This window comes from Hipposideros armiger, unplaced genomic scaffold (genome assembly GCF_001890085.2).
Source record: "Hipposideros armiger isolate ML-2016 unplaced genomic scaffold, ASM189008v1 scaffold_207, whole genome shotgun sequence".
Lineage (NCBI taxonomy): Eukaryota > Metazoa > Chordata > Mammalia > Chiroptera > Hipposideridae > Hipposideros > Hipposideros armiger.
The window spans coordinates 1,389,987-1,405,445 of record NW_017731557.1 but is presented as its reverse complement, the minus strand read 5'-3'; the positions used below and the strand labels follow the sequence as shown (position 1 = coordinate 1,405,445).

Here is a 15,459-nt window from a genome sequence, read left to right as displayed (position 1 = left end):
CCCAACATGGGACTGGCATGCACTGCCACCAAGGGTGGTGTAAAAGATAGGTTCTGGGGCAGCTGGTTAGCTCACTTGGTTAGAGTGCAGTGCTCATAACACCAAGGTTGCTGGTTCAATCCCCACTTGAGCCATTGAGATTCTTCCTCCACAACTAGATTAAAACAACTACTTGACTTGGTGCTAATGGGTTCTGGAAAAACACACTTTTCCCCAGTTTAAAAAAAAAAGAAAAAAGATAGGCTCTTTCTAGGAATTGGAAAACAGGCATTAAGGCAACAGTCAATCTTGGTCAGCCCTCCACTGAGACTGAGTTTGTCAGAGTCACCAATGACCTCCATTTTGCTCAAATCTCATGGTCATTTTTTGGTTCTCGTCTTGTCTGGCAGCCATCTTTGACACAGTTCATCACTCTCTCCTCTTTGAAATACTGTCTTTTCTTGGATTTTGGTTTTGCTCCTTCCCTACTTGCCACTGTTCCTCAATCTCCCTTGCTTATTCTCACCCGTCTCCTCACTTCTCAATGTTGTAGGGCCTAGGACTCAGGCTTAGGACTGCTTCTAACTACCCTCACTCCCTTGGCGATTTCTTCTGATTTCATCACTTTAAAAGCTGTCTCTATGCCTGTAACTCCCAGCCCAGGACTCACCCCTGAATTCCAAATGCATAGGTCCAATTGCCTTTCAGATATCTTCATGTGAATACTCATTATAGGCACCAAAAATTTAAACTGCCCCAGTCGAGCTCAACAAAGCCTGCTGCTCTGGGCTTTTGCATCTGCTATTCTTTTGAACAAAATGCTCTTCCCTGAAATAATCAAATGTCATCATTTCAGGAAAATCTCTGCTTGCCTCCTCATTTTAAATCACTATCCTCCTTCCCTCAGCACTCCCTATTTTTCTCCAAAACGTTTATTGCCATTTAACAAACTATATATTTTACTTCCCCATCATGTTTATTGTTATCTCCCTCACTAGAGGTCCATGAGGGCAGGGAACTTCTGACTTTGGTTCATTGCGTTAATGCCTTGTGCTTACAACAGTGTCTGGGGCATATTTAGCACTCAATAAATATTTGTTGAACGAAATGCATAAATGAACGATTCTGACAAGGGAAAAAATACTATCACTTCTTTCCCCCTTTTAGGATTTGGTCCAAAAAGAAAAGACCAAGAGAGAAGAGCCACCAGAAGACAGAGCAAATCAGAAATCTTTTTTCTCAGGATTTGCAAGGGATTAGCAGGGAGCAACCACAGTGAGGGGCTGGAGAAGGTGCCAAAATAGGCACGGAATTAGAGATTGTGCCTGGAACAGGAGTCAGAGGCAGAGCCTTTGAAGGTGGAGATGGCTGGACTGCTAATAACAAGGACAACTTGAGAAAACCCCACTGTCACAGACTAAGTGGCTACTGAGCGTGCTGGACTAAGTGGCACACAGAAGTGAACATAACGCTTGGGTTTCTGACTCTCAGAGAAGGCCAGTGGCAGGACTGCAGGATAACACTGTAAGGAAACAAGGTCTCTGCCAGGGTTATTAGAGGAAAGTAACACATGTAAATATAATAGCCAACAAAAAAGATGGCTCTTCTCCCCACAGCTGTGAGAGGCATGTGAACAGTCACAGCTCAGCTAATTACAGCTAAATACCACTAGGGAGGGTCAGAAACAGGACTCGTTGTGAATTAGCCAGCTGAAGTGCTAATATAGTTTCAAGGGAGCTCTGACTTAGTTGGATGGACTCCAGTCCTATTTATAACCTAGAACAGTAGGGAAATGAGCCCTACTGACCTTAAATACTCCACAAGAAGCTTTCTCGTGGAACGTTAACAGTATCTTATAAACGTATATCTTAAGAGTGGCAAGCAAGTTGGCTAAAATGGTTTTCTTTGGCTTTTCATGCAATGGATGTTTATAGAATAAAACTCTTGAACTTCTGTTAAGATAGGTGCACAATGAGAGAGCCAAAATGGAGGAACATGTCCTGTAATGAGGACTTAATCAATGGCATGGTCGCCCACATGGCTAGGACAGAGCTAGGGCAGAGGGCTTTCAGCACCTTACCTGAGCCTTGTCACAGGAGATTCTTCCATGACTGGCTCCCCTCAACAAGACTGCCTCTCCCACTTCGGAACGCCACTATGTTGAATCATTAACATTTACCCAAACGTTACAGGGTTCCCCAAACACAATTTTTCACACAATCAAATTTTATTATACTAATTTACCACTTGGTTGACCATTTGCCTGTTTTTCAATACGTATGCTGATTACAACTTTTCACAGGTGTTATTAGCCCTTTGCAGAACATTACAGCCATAGGAAAAAATTCTAGAAGATGGCTGATTGATTCTATAATAACATACACTTTAAGGCACCGAAAACCGCCAACATTGCTCTCCAGAAGGGTTGTGATTGCTTGTGCTGCGTTCTCTGGTCAGAAAAGCAAGAGGCTATAACACACAATGGATCTTTCGCAATCAGCTGGGAAGTGAAAAAGTAGCTAGCACCATGGAAATATGGGCCACAAAACTAATCATAACAGTTCATCACTAAATAGTTCATCTACTGCAGGTGGGGTTCAGACCCTCACTCAGCGACTCTAGCTCTCCACATGGGGCACAGACCTGCCATAGTCACATTTCTGGTTTCACAACCGACAGGGGCCAAATGCAGCAAATCAGCAAGTGAGTGGGAAAAACCTGTTACTTGGGTGGATACCAAAAACGGAGAGAGTGACAGATGGGTAACAGGCTGGTTCCATAGCCCTGACCACCTGGGAGAGGTTCTGAACCATGACAGGTGGTGAAAGGGGTCCAAATATAAGGGACAGAAGAAGACTAGACTTCGGGTGATGTGTACACAATACAATATACAGATGATGTTTTATGGAATTGTACACTTGCAACTTATAGAATGTATTAACCAATGTCACCCCAATAAATGTAATTTAAAAAATAAAGTGTCCTTGAAAATGCTAAAAAGAGAAAGAGAGAGAGATTAACAACTGCACAATACTGTATACGTGCGATGTCTTTTGGAAATATTTTATGCAAAAAGCTCAAAACCGAATTAAAGTTTGGCTCCTAAAAACATTCCAGTTATCTGGAAAATTAACTTGGATTGACTTATGTGGAACATCTGGATGCTGGTCCTGCATAAATCAGGTGTTACAGCCCTGAACTACACACCCAGCACAAACCATCTACAGCTGAGAAAAGTTAAAATGTTCTTTACCCCTTTCGCTGGCACAATTCTCCTAATAAGCAGTTCTGAGCAATGCAAAGAAAACCTGGATTTCACTCTTTTTTTTTGCATTATTTGTGTGTCCATGGGGAAAATACTTTGCAGAGACCTAATATCTTCAACTGTGAAGTCCAAAGTCTGGGCTCAAGGACAGAGAGAGGCTGGGATAACGCCCACATTTCCCCCTGAATCTGACATTTTCTGATTTCTGATTCTGAAATCAGAAGCATTTCTCACCTTCACAATGGTCCCCAAGGGTGGATGCTCTGTAACCCTGGTCACAAACACAGCGGAAGGAACCCTCGGTGTTCCTGCACTGCCCATTAGCACAAAGATGCTGGTGCTGGCATTCATCAATATCTATAAGCCAGAGAGAAAATGGCAACTGTAGAAATGGTGCTTTAAAAATATTTTTAGTCATTCATACAGAGGAAGTCTATCAACTATCTTGTTTATAATTAACTTAGTTTAGGTTTTTCATTATGTAAATTAAACTGTCCTCTAGTAAAAAGTCATTAACCCCCTGGTAGAGAAAAATCCAGATGAATTTAAAATTTTAATCAACATGTTTACAGCCTGTCCATATTTATCCCACTGTTCACCGATGAGTAGCAAACGCTTTGGTGTCATCTGTAAGCCTCCACTAAACTTCTTAGATTTCCTTTATGGATTCTACTATGACACTGAGTTTCAAAGTACTTGGGCCTACAATAGTCTAAAGCAGGGTCAATACACGACAGCCCAGCGCCTATTACTGTAAATGAAATTTTACTGGAAAGTAGCACCACATATTCATTTACTCTCTGACCCTTAACTGACCTCTGATCATCGCACACACATAATTTCTTTTTCACTCATTTGCCCTTCAGTTCCATAATCATCAGGCTTCCGATTCCACCTCTCTACATAGAAATGATTATCTGGCCAAATCTAATGACCATTCCCTCTTCTCAGCTCATTTGATGTCTACGTTGCCAAGGGTCTCGCTTCCTTAACCCACATATCCCTGGTTTTGTAAGTTTCCTGTGGGCAGGGACGATGTGTGCAACAACCTCTATCACTTCTGAGATGACTTCGTGTTTTACAATGGGCAGGCATTCGGCTCACATTTGTTAACAGACTTTGTTCATAACATTCAAGTATATTTATCTACTTCTGGCGACATAATTCTGTGAGTAAACACGCACATCAGTTTCCATAGGGACCCCGCACCATTGCTCTCCCCAACTCTGATTACATCCTTCTTAGTGTTCACAGCATTTCTCACCTAAAATTGGTTTCCCCTATTAATAATCGGGTGACTGGTTCTGCATGTTTCTGACTTTTCTTTCGTTGTGATATCACAGGCTCTTCAAAAGAAAGGACCATGAATATTACAGCCTTATTACATTATGTATAGACCTCTTCTCATATTATACACTCATTGTAGTTTTCTCTGCATGGTAAGCATTTGATAAATGCTTAGCTAACTGAGGCCAGGAGTCACAAACGTATAAAACTTTGAGTGGCACTCATAGATCTAGAACCAATTACTTAATTTATCTGTGTAGATGAGTGTTCCTGTGTGTGTTCTAACATGCTTCAGTTTTAGACTAGGTGTTGTAAAGACTTTCTGTATTCTAGAAAGGAATAATTGGGAAAGGTTATGATAATATTGGTAGATCCCTTTGCGGTACCATCATGTATTGTCTCTCTTACGGCACCATCTCAGGAGACCTTTTTACTCATTAAATATTCAAAGTTTATATATAAACACAGATATGATTTATTTCCTTATAATAAAACTGATCTTGTATGGTGTATATTCTGTTCTTAGATAAATGACATTTCTTTTCAAGAACTTTGGACAGTTGTGCTTGTCACAGGTGATACATAATACCTTGAAGCTCAAGAAGTATATATTTATTGGAAAGTGAAGTAATTTTGTATGAAGTTCAATGAAAAATTTTTAAAGTCTAAGGCAAACCCCAGTGAGGTCCAAAATCTCACTATCACCTATAAGAACAGGACATATTTCACAAATGTTACCCCTGAATATAAGGGGACACTATTTATTTCAGCCTTGCTGATAAGTCGTCTCTGACAATGTATTTTTTAAAAGGAAAAAAATTTTAAAGCTAAATTTTTAATCCACACAAAACCTAAGGTCATTAACATTCCATGGCATACCAGGCTGATATAAGGACCTTCTAATTCCTGAAATCTTAGTTAAACTTCCAAATGGATTTAATAGACTTGATTTTCTGTAGTAAGGAATTATGGGGAGGGGCCATAATTTTTCTTCCTAATATTAATCAGTGGATTACCACTGATAACTAAACCATGGTTTTCAAAGTTAAGCTTTTTCCATGCTTTTTTGTTGACTTTCTTGACCTAAGTTTAAGTCCCTTGCTTTCTGGCACTATAAAGCAATCATCTAGGTAGTTCCTTAGAGACACACTCACTTTGCTAAGTGCACAATGTTAGGCCAGGTGTGTTAAGTTAAAATCCCAGTCGCTGACACTGCCACACGTACCTTCACACTGGTCTTTCGCTGCTGACAGCTGGTACCCCTGCCCACAGGTACACCTGAAGGAGCCCTCGGTGTTTTTGCACTGTCCATTTATGCACAGATTCCCTTGCTGACATTCATCAATATCTGAAAACACAAACAGTGGCAACTGTTTTAAATTAGGTCCTATCTAGAGACCCTCTTTAGCTAAACTTTGAGACCATAACTGAAAGCCCTCCCTTTCCAGGTGGCCTTTTGATGCATGACCAACAACAGCAACAACAAAATTCTATAAACAAAGAATAAGGGACCACCCAGGAGACCATAGTGCTCTCTACAATGCATTCTGGGATTATGATTATAAAAATAATAGCACTTCCTCAATGAGGCACTATAAACTTTAGTATGATTCAGCCCACCAGAGTTCCTCATACCAACCTCAGTATGCTAAATTGTAGAACGGAAATAGCTACAAAGAGATGGTAAATTTATGAGCAAGTTAAAGCTACTTTTAATATAACACCAAGCCCTTCGCCATCTCTCTCATACTTTGGATATGGCTGAAATATAATATGAAATATTTTAGAGAGAACCTCGAGCACAAAATAATGACAACCCGGCAGTTTGTAGACCTATAGAATTTCATGACAGAAGGCAGAGTGCAGACTCTACCAAGAATTAAAAAGACAAAACCATAATGCAAGCAGTTAGGGAGAGAAAAAGACATTTCTATTGTGTTTAGAAGCTGACAAAAGTATAAGGTCAAATATTTGTGTTAAAAGACACTGAACCTATTTGAAAAAAAACAAGGAAAGCCAAGTGAAATGATGACATCATTAGGACGGCTGCTGGGATGTCAAAAAAGAAAGTGGTGAGAATTTTTTTAAATGCCTTGATTAAACATACAGCTATTGGCCAAGAAAGAATATGATTTTTGTAAGTGTTCTAGAAAATGTCATGTATACAAATTCATACAAATGAAGAAAGGACTGGCCTCATCAATAACTTGAGAACACATGTGGTAGAAGTAGAGATAGTTTTCTAAATGTTTTTATTTGGCCATGAGGTTGGTCTGATATAATTAAATAATTCTGCCCTGAACAGATGAAAACCACACCAGCCTTATACTCAGAGGCGGGGTGCTGGGGGAGCCCTAATCTAAAAATAGCAGAATTTGTTTTAAGGAAACCATGTCCTAATGATCAATGTTTGACTATTGTTTTCTTCTAACACTATCTTCTTTAAAATGCAGCTAAAAGTTTTCCCCAGGAGAACTCAATTAACTGCACAGTCCTTGCCCTCAAGTATTATTGACAAGTACCTGTTTCCTGAGCAAAGCTGCATTTCTTAACCTCTCATGAGGCGTTACCCTTTGGAATTTTATCCTGATATAAGCAAGGTCGTGAGTTAGCCCATGTTTCCTGAAAATGCTCACGTAAATTATTAATGTAATTGGAGTTCAGGAGTTTATTTCTTATTTAATTGTATATACAAATTACTTTAGTTTACAAGAAACTTTTATTTGTTTCATATTGTGCTATTGATCCCTTTTATTTATGAATAAGTCCTGGCTGCCAACTATTGATTGCCAATACAAAAATTTAATAAGCAAGCTGAATTTCATGTTAAGAATTATTTTATGCCTTTCCAACACACTCTAAGTCTATCAGCTTTAGGAGCGGTCAACAGCAAAGGGCAGCCTACACCATAATTTCTTTCAGCACATCCTATAAAATAGTTAAGATCTTTCAGTTCAACAACTTTAGACCAACAACAGCTCATGTAGCTGGTTGGATCTCACGTAATGTCTGACAACATTTTTAGTGCCTTGGACTCTTTTTGACTTTCTCAAAGAGGATGACAAATTAAGCATTCCCATGTGAAGATGTCTGCCGCAAGAATATACCCTCTATTCCAAGTACTGTCAGGATAAGCCAGACATCTTACATAAGTTACTCATTTATATTGGGAAAGCTGTCAGAAGTAATTCATTATAAGTAATGACACACACATTTGGAATAACTTGAAGCCACCCAGTTATCTTGAATAAGGTGATCTTTAGGTATTCAATACAACTAAGGGGAACAGAGGCAGTTTAATTCTACAGATAAAAAGGCATTTTCCTTTTCAAGTGAAGGACAGAAGAAAGCTTTCCAATAAAACAGGCATGTAGGACAAATGTCTTCTTTCTTTTGTTCCAAGTGATGAATGGAAAATATTATTCTCCGCGGAACATATTTCATTAAGGGACTTTTTGCACATATTACTATGACAAGTCTAGCTCAGAGTTAAAATAGAGACTATCTCTAGTTACTTACAAATTTAGGACATACGGTGCTAAAATGTACAGATGCAAAGAGCTACAAAGACAGATAGAAAAGACACAAAGAAACAAGTAGCAATTAATTAATACATTAGATAATGTATTTGCAACTTGGAAAAGGTTGTCAGTACATTTAATGAGGTGAAGACAAAGTCAGTATTTAGGACTACCAACAAGGTGCAATTGGCAGAGTTGCTATAAAGTTGGAAAAGGGACAGATTTACGATCTGGGAAGACTTCGACATCTGTGGGCCGATGTGTTTTAGGAAAGATTATGAAATAATTAAAGAAAGAGGGTGTTACATAATTTATTATTGTGAAAAGGAAGGGCTTTGCTTGGGGAGTAAGGAAAACAGTTAATGGATCTGTAGGTTTCTAAAGCAGAAGATGGGGATGTTGCCTAACTGCACCCCAGGTTACAATGGCCAAGACACCATGAGAATCGGAGCAGAGCGCAAGGTGAAGTGGCAGGTGCGGTAACAGCCCTTTCCCACCTCTCCACGCTTTGACATGTGCTGTTTTCTCTGCCTACGACGCTTTTCTCCCCTTTGTATTCAATATTTTAAGACCAAGTTCAAATGGCAACACCTCAGTGAAGCTTTCCCAGAAGCACACACGCAGAACTAGTCGCACGCTACTTGGCTCTAACAGAACTTCGTATGTGCCTACAATTTGGCGAATAGCATCATTACCTACACCATCAACTACGATGTGTTGTGCTCTGCGCCTGCATTATCTCATTCTCCGTGTATTATCTCTGTTCCTGTATTATCTCACATAATGCTCACATCAACCCTAGCGTGTACCATTAACGTTGCCTTCTTGCAGACAAGCAAGTAAGGCTTAGTGAAGTAAGAGAACGTAGCCAAACTTACACAGCTTATGAGTGTCTAAGCTAGAATCTGATATACTTTTTTTAAAAAAACCTCGACACTGAATTTTATTTGGATTTCACCAGATTTTTCATTCATGTCATCGTTCTGTTCCGGACTTCATTCAGGGTACCACGTTACATTTAGGTGTCTCGTTTCCTTGTGTTTCTTGTTTTGTCTTGAGGGAATGGGCCAGAAGCCTGTAAAATGTCCCCTGTCTGGATTTGGCTGATGTTTTCCTCATGAATTAGACTGGAGTTACGAGCTTTTGGAAAGAATAGCACAGAGGTGAACTACCCTAGTCCTCACAAGGTCAAGGGTCCATGACATTCACACGACATCACTGATGATGTTAGCCTTCATCGCTTGGTACTTAATTATCTGTTGCAGGTTTGCATCTCTTCCAAGGAGTAAAAGTTCTTAGAGAGATTACAGCCTCTCACCAACCTCTGCAGCTGAAAACAGTACCTGGAACATGTTAGTTCCTTCATACACCAGACGGCAAGGAAAGGAAGGCTGAAGAGAATTTCTGCAGCAGCCCAGCAGAGTGCCTCGCAGACTGAAAAACATGAGCGTTCCTAGGGGTGGCATCAACTGACGGCGTGAATTCTGAGGTGCCAGAGAGACCGCTTAGAGAGGGGCGGCCACAGCAGCGATGGCAACGGCCAAGGGTAAGAGCGTGGTAAGGAGTCATTCATTCAACATGTGTTTACTCTGAGCATGGGCCATCTACAGAGTCCACTCCCCACATTTTAGGGATGTCATAAGATCTGGAAATCTGAGAGTATTTATCCAACCTTGCATGGCGAGCCACTGAAGAGCCATGGTTCAGGTAAGCAGCGAGGAACAACATGAGCACGCAAGGCAGGATAATCACACGCGAGTGCTTGGGTCAAAATAAGCACAGAACAGTCACAGGTCGGTTGTGACGTCGATTTGGATGGGTCAGAGAAGGCATGTTGAAGAAAGCAGTAGCGACAAATAAATTTGGAATATGAAGAGCGGGACAGGTTATGAGTGTTTTAATGAATAAGCTGATGAAAAGACACAGGCAGATTAGGGAGAAAGAAGATACATGACAGGATATGACAATAAAGTAGATGCAGTCATCAAATAAAGATGAACAATGACTTTTAATGCTTGAGATTTTCATCCACCATGAACCCTGTGTATGAGAGAGAAGAAATAATACCTTTCAGGTGATTCTCATGTTTAATTTGGTCTGAGATGCCTGGCTTAAGGAGTTAATAGGAAAGCTGTGGACGTGAGCCAGGAGGGAAAGACCGGAAGAAAAGGGAGGTGGGTCTACTTTATATGCTCCAGTGGGACTGGCTGGTATTCTGTTGCATGAAGTAAGGCACCAAATTTAGATGTCTGTGAATTCCCTCTTGCCAGCGCAAGATGATTCAGTTTTACAGGACAGTAGGGTATCCATTTACTGCTTGCTTACCACAGTGAGAAAGTAATCATTAGCCGAGATACTTCACTTACATTGAGACACTTACTTAGGAAAGAAAATTTTTACTGATTTCCTCTCCTTTTACCTTTGAAAGAGCATGCTTTTATGTATTAAAGCAGTGGAAGGCAGCAAAAGAAAACAATCCATAGATTTGGCTACAGAAATAATTAAGAAGTCCTTTTAAAAAAAGAATTATAAAAAAATTAGGGAAGCCTTGGACAAGTTACAGCAATATACCAAGAAAAAAGATATAATATATATACATACACGTACATAGGCTTATATATATTATATACAAAGTGTTCATATACTTTGATTTTAAAAACCTGATAAATGAGAAAAGATATTAATATAAAAGAGAAAATATAAATGTTTAATTAATGTTCAATAAAAGTTATTAGTCATTATATTATTTATTAATGAAATAAATGTTTAATAATTAGAAGTGTTCAGGAAATTATTAAAGGAGATAAGTATTAAAAATATTAAACCTTTTACAATATACATTTTAAAAATCAGAAATTAGTGTTCTATCAAAATAGTAAAAAAATTCTGAACATCTTATCCATAAATCCACTTTTGTGAATAATGAAATAATCCTAAAGTTCAGACATAAGTTTCTTTTTAAAAAATGAGACTATTAAAGTATTTTTTTCACATAATAATGAGAAGTTGGGGGAAAAAAACGTTTGCTCAACACCCGAAGAACAGCAAGAAAATGGTGACATAGCGACATACTGGAATGTTATACAGCCTTTCAAATAATTTTGAAAAGCATAATTAATGACATGCAAAATGCTGACATACACAATTAAGTGACAAAAAGCAGGATTCGAAATTGTACACAGAATATAACTACAGAAACATACATGAGATAGAAATATCTATGAATGAGATTATATTGTTACATTATCTTTTTTACCTTTTGCATTTGCTAAATTTTCTACAATGACTACAGGTTTTTTTAATAGCAATTTCACTGAGGTATAATTCACATACCATGCAAACTCACCTATTTCAAGTGTACAATTCAGTGTTTTTAGTATATTCACAGAACTGTGCAACTGCATATATTATTTACATAATGAGAAAAACTGAAATAAATAGATCTATGGTTTATAGATAGCCTGTAAAAATACACGTCTTCCTTTATGTAAACAGATCTGATCTGTATTAAACCACGACGAGGAGCCACTTTCAAAGATGCCAACCCAAATAAATGTGCCCGAAGTAGCTAAGTCAAAATAAATGACAGGTAGCATGGTACCTTTTCTATGGCTAGTTACACTCTCACATATTCTTAATGGAAGTTCAAATAAAACTAGAAATTGATCACAGCAGTTACCTTTACAGTGCTTGTGGTCTGGAGTCGGGGTATAGCCCCTGTGACATGAACACATGTAGGAGCCTTCAAGGTTGGAGCAAGTACCGTTTGTGCAGACCTTCGGTTCCTGGCACTCATCCACATCTTGAAGAACGTTGCATAATGGAAAGGGAAAAAACAAACAAAGAAACAAAAAGAAATCGAACAATTATAAAGCTGAATTTAGTTAGAAATGGAAATGGTGGATTTTCTTTGAGATAAGCTTTCAAATTAGCTGTCAGATGGACAAGAAACTCAGGTGTGGGCTGCATGGATGTGGGTTCTATGCCTGAACTTCCTTCCTTAACGACTTTCTGAAAAGTCACTATGAAAAGAAGCCAAACATGCTCTGTGAGTAAATTCAATGGGAAGCCTGTTGTAAGGGGGTGGGGGAAAGGGAGCAATATCCCCTGCAAAATAAAATACTCCAAGGAAGCAAAGACGTGTCGAGGCCTACCTGGGGAACAGATGAATTCAATAGGATGTGAGGATTCTCAGAAGCAAAAGCCAGGACTCATGACCCGGAGAAACCACAAGAAAATGCGTAAAAGAAAGGTGAAAAGAAACCTCTAATAAAATGTTCTAAGGGCCAGCTGAGTGGCTCAGTTGGTTAAGAGCTCGCTCAAGAGTTTGAGCTCTGAGCAACAGTGGTTCGAGTCAGCCCGAGCTGAGCAGCCGCGGAGCTGCCAACAGGTGGCGGGATGGCTCAGCTAAAAAAAAAAAAAATGTTCTAAGATGGTATTGAATCAGCATCATAAAAACCAATCTAAGGGTAAAATATAAGCCTACTTGGACAGTTTGAAGGTAGGGTACAGGCTGCAGAGGCAGACTAATAGTAACAGCAAATTTTATCAACCTCTAAGCTACATGCAGGCACCAAAGGCTTCACATATATTACTATATCTCACTTAATGCTAACAAAATCCAGAGGCGCTAACCATTTTACGGAGGAAGGAACTGACACATAGAGAAGTTCAATAGCTTGCCCAAGGCACAGAGTTAGAAAATGTTGGCTCTGAGATTTGTATCCAGTTAGAATTAACTCCAAAGCCCATCCTCCCAACCTGACTGTAAGTTTCCACCACAAAGTTAAGTCTAGTGACAGTAGAGTGTATGCGTTTGTATTTGTTTTTGTTATTTGCTAACATGGCATTTATATAGAAGACCATTATGTAAATGTTCACTGATTTCATTAAACAAACATTATAAGTGCCTATGAGAGCACTGCTAATTAAAAAAATAATAATAATGAAGTTCTGTGCCCCGTTTAAATGCCCTGGGTAAGTCCACTGCATGTGGTGGGGGAAGACATACAAGGTAGCATGAATGACCAAAACCTTAGAGGAAAAACAACCCACCAAGTGCTATAAATACACAGCATCATAATTTAGGCTTAATTTTATAAGCAATCCATAACTTAAAGCATCTTAATCATAAGGCAGAGAAACAATAAGGAGGAGACGGTTCTTGATTGCACCCATTTCATTTTACCATGCTCGCCACCAAAGCAGTATAGCTTCCTGCCCTCTTAATGTTACCAGCAGAGTCATGAACACACTCACAACAGAGGTCTAATTTGGGTTAGCAATCCAAAGTTTGATTGCATTCATTTGCACTGCATTTCATTACAACTGTAGTCCACCTTTCTTACAATAGAATTCAGAAATAAAGTATAAACAAAATAAGGCAAAAGGTGCCTGTTTGTGTGTGTGTGTTCCATATGCATATTGAGAACAGCCAAGCAATTAGCCACGCCTAGGTCCCTACCCAACTTTCACAAAATCACTAATTATGATGAACTGACCTTGACTTCATGACAGCAAAAACAGCACTTCCAGACGGACTCATTATCCATCCTTCCTTTGGTTGTGGGGCTCCACTTTTGTAAACATGGAAAGCAAACTACTGGAAAGAAGCCTCCAAATACTGGAGCCAAAGTAAATACTGGGACAGAAGGAGCCTAAACACTCAGCATGGAAATTCCTGACAGCAACGTGAAAATGTCATGTCTGGTATCTGGTTTGATTTCAAGAACAAAGTTGAACAAGTTGAAAAACGTATGGATTGCTCTCTTTAATTATTCATGCAGCAGGGCATGTGACTTACAGGGCTGCAGAAAGTAATAGCAAAATCAATTTAAGACCATATTTTCTCTACTTAATTAACAGACATTATGGGTTACTATTCATGAGACACTTATAAAAATTATATTTTACCAAGCTACTACCATGATTAACGATGAAGCAGAATGCCTTGAAATATCTAGACTAGACTGATGTGTTTATTCTTTTCTTATTACAGACATAATTGCATGGAACCTGGATCCCATCAAGTCAATCACTTACATGTAGATACAACAGCTGGAATTGAATGAGTACCTTAGACTGAATGAAGTTTATACGCTTAAGGAAATAACTATTTAGTAAGACATCACTAAAGAATCTCTATATGGGGTCAAAAGGTACAAACTTCCAGCTATAAAGTAAGTATGTCATGAGACTGTAATGTGCAGCATGGTGATTATAGTTATAATACTACATTTCATATTTGAAAGTTGCTAAGAGAGTAGATCTTAAAAGTCCTCATCACAAGAAAAAAGATCTATAGCTAAGTCGAGTGACCACTGTTAACTCAACTTACTGTGGTGAGCATTTTACAACGTATACAAATACTGAATCACTGTGTTACACACAGGAAATTAATATAACATTATATGTCAACTATATATCAATTAAAAAAAGAATGTCTATAGAGAATGAAAGTGTCTAGCAGGGGGCCTCACTTGGTAGATATAAGAGAAGTGAAATAAACTTGGTGTTTTATCTTTAGCCCAGACCTACCTCCCAAACTGCACATCCCTGTACTTACTTGGTCAGACATCTCGACTTGATGTCCTCTTGGCACCTCTGAGCCTTCTCAGCCCAAATGGACCATTCCCGCTTCCTTCTCTTTATTCTGTTTCCCATGTCAATATATGGTACTACTCCCCCACTCAAATCCCCAGGTCAGAAACTTGGGTATCATCTTTCTAGATTTCTTACTCTTTCCCCACATACAGTTTATTACCAAGTCATATCAATTTTACCTTTCAAATATCTCTCGAATACACCAACTTTATTTTGTTCCTATACTACCATTCTCTCTCACAAGGGTGACTGCCACAGTCTTTTAATTTGTTTCTCTACTTCAAGTTTTACCGTCTTCTAACCCATTATCCAAACTGCAGCCAAGGAATCTTTCTAAAATACAAATGCGATCAATGGTGTTGCTCCTCTACTTTAAAAATCTTCATTGGTTTCCAGTGTTCTTCAGTTTCATCAAGGACATAAACTTGTGGGGCCCTGGGTGGTATTTACAGAAGGGCTGGCCCCAGGGATCGTTCCAACTCTTGAGAGGATCAGCCCTTGGGAAGCAAGGTGGTCTTGACACACTTCACCAACCATCATTCACAGCCCCTTACTTCTCCTGCAGCAGAGGGAGACGGTCATGCTTTTTGTTTTCTTTATTGGAGCTCAAAACTCATCTTACTCTAGGATTAGTCTTATACAAGAGCCACAGTACCCAAATTCTTACAATGCATATATATTCACTTCAAAAGGGAAACTTGGGCCGGCCGAGAGGCGCGATGGTTAAGAACTGGCTTGGGATGCCAGAGGGCCCCGGTTCGGATCCCACATATGAGGGCCAGTGACACTGCCCTCCAGAGCTAA

At 39.2% G+C, this 15,459-nt stretch overlaps 1 protein-coding gene across 1 annotated transcript in view; it reads right to left on the bottom strand.

The window, feature by feature from the left end:
- Window positions 1-15,459, bottom strand: part of LTBP1 (latent transforming growth factor beta binding protein 1) — a 371,909-nt gene that overhangs the window by 75,956 nt on the left and 280,494 nt on the right. The window contains exons 18-20 of the mRNA XM_019653802.1: window positions 11,732-11,854; window positions 5,757-5,879; window positions 3,479-3,601 (exon numbers count right to left, since the gene is read on the bottom strand). Of these exons, the coding sequence (XP_019509347.1) occupies window positions 3,479-3,601; window positions 5,757-5,879; window positions 11,732-11,854 (369 nt within the window). The remainder of the gene's footprint in view (window positions 1-3,478; window positions 3,602-5,756; window positions 5,880-11,731; window positions 11,855-15,459) is intronic.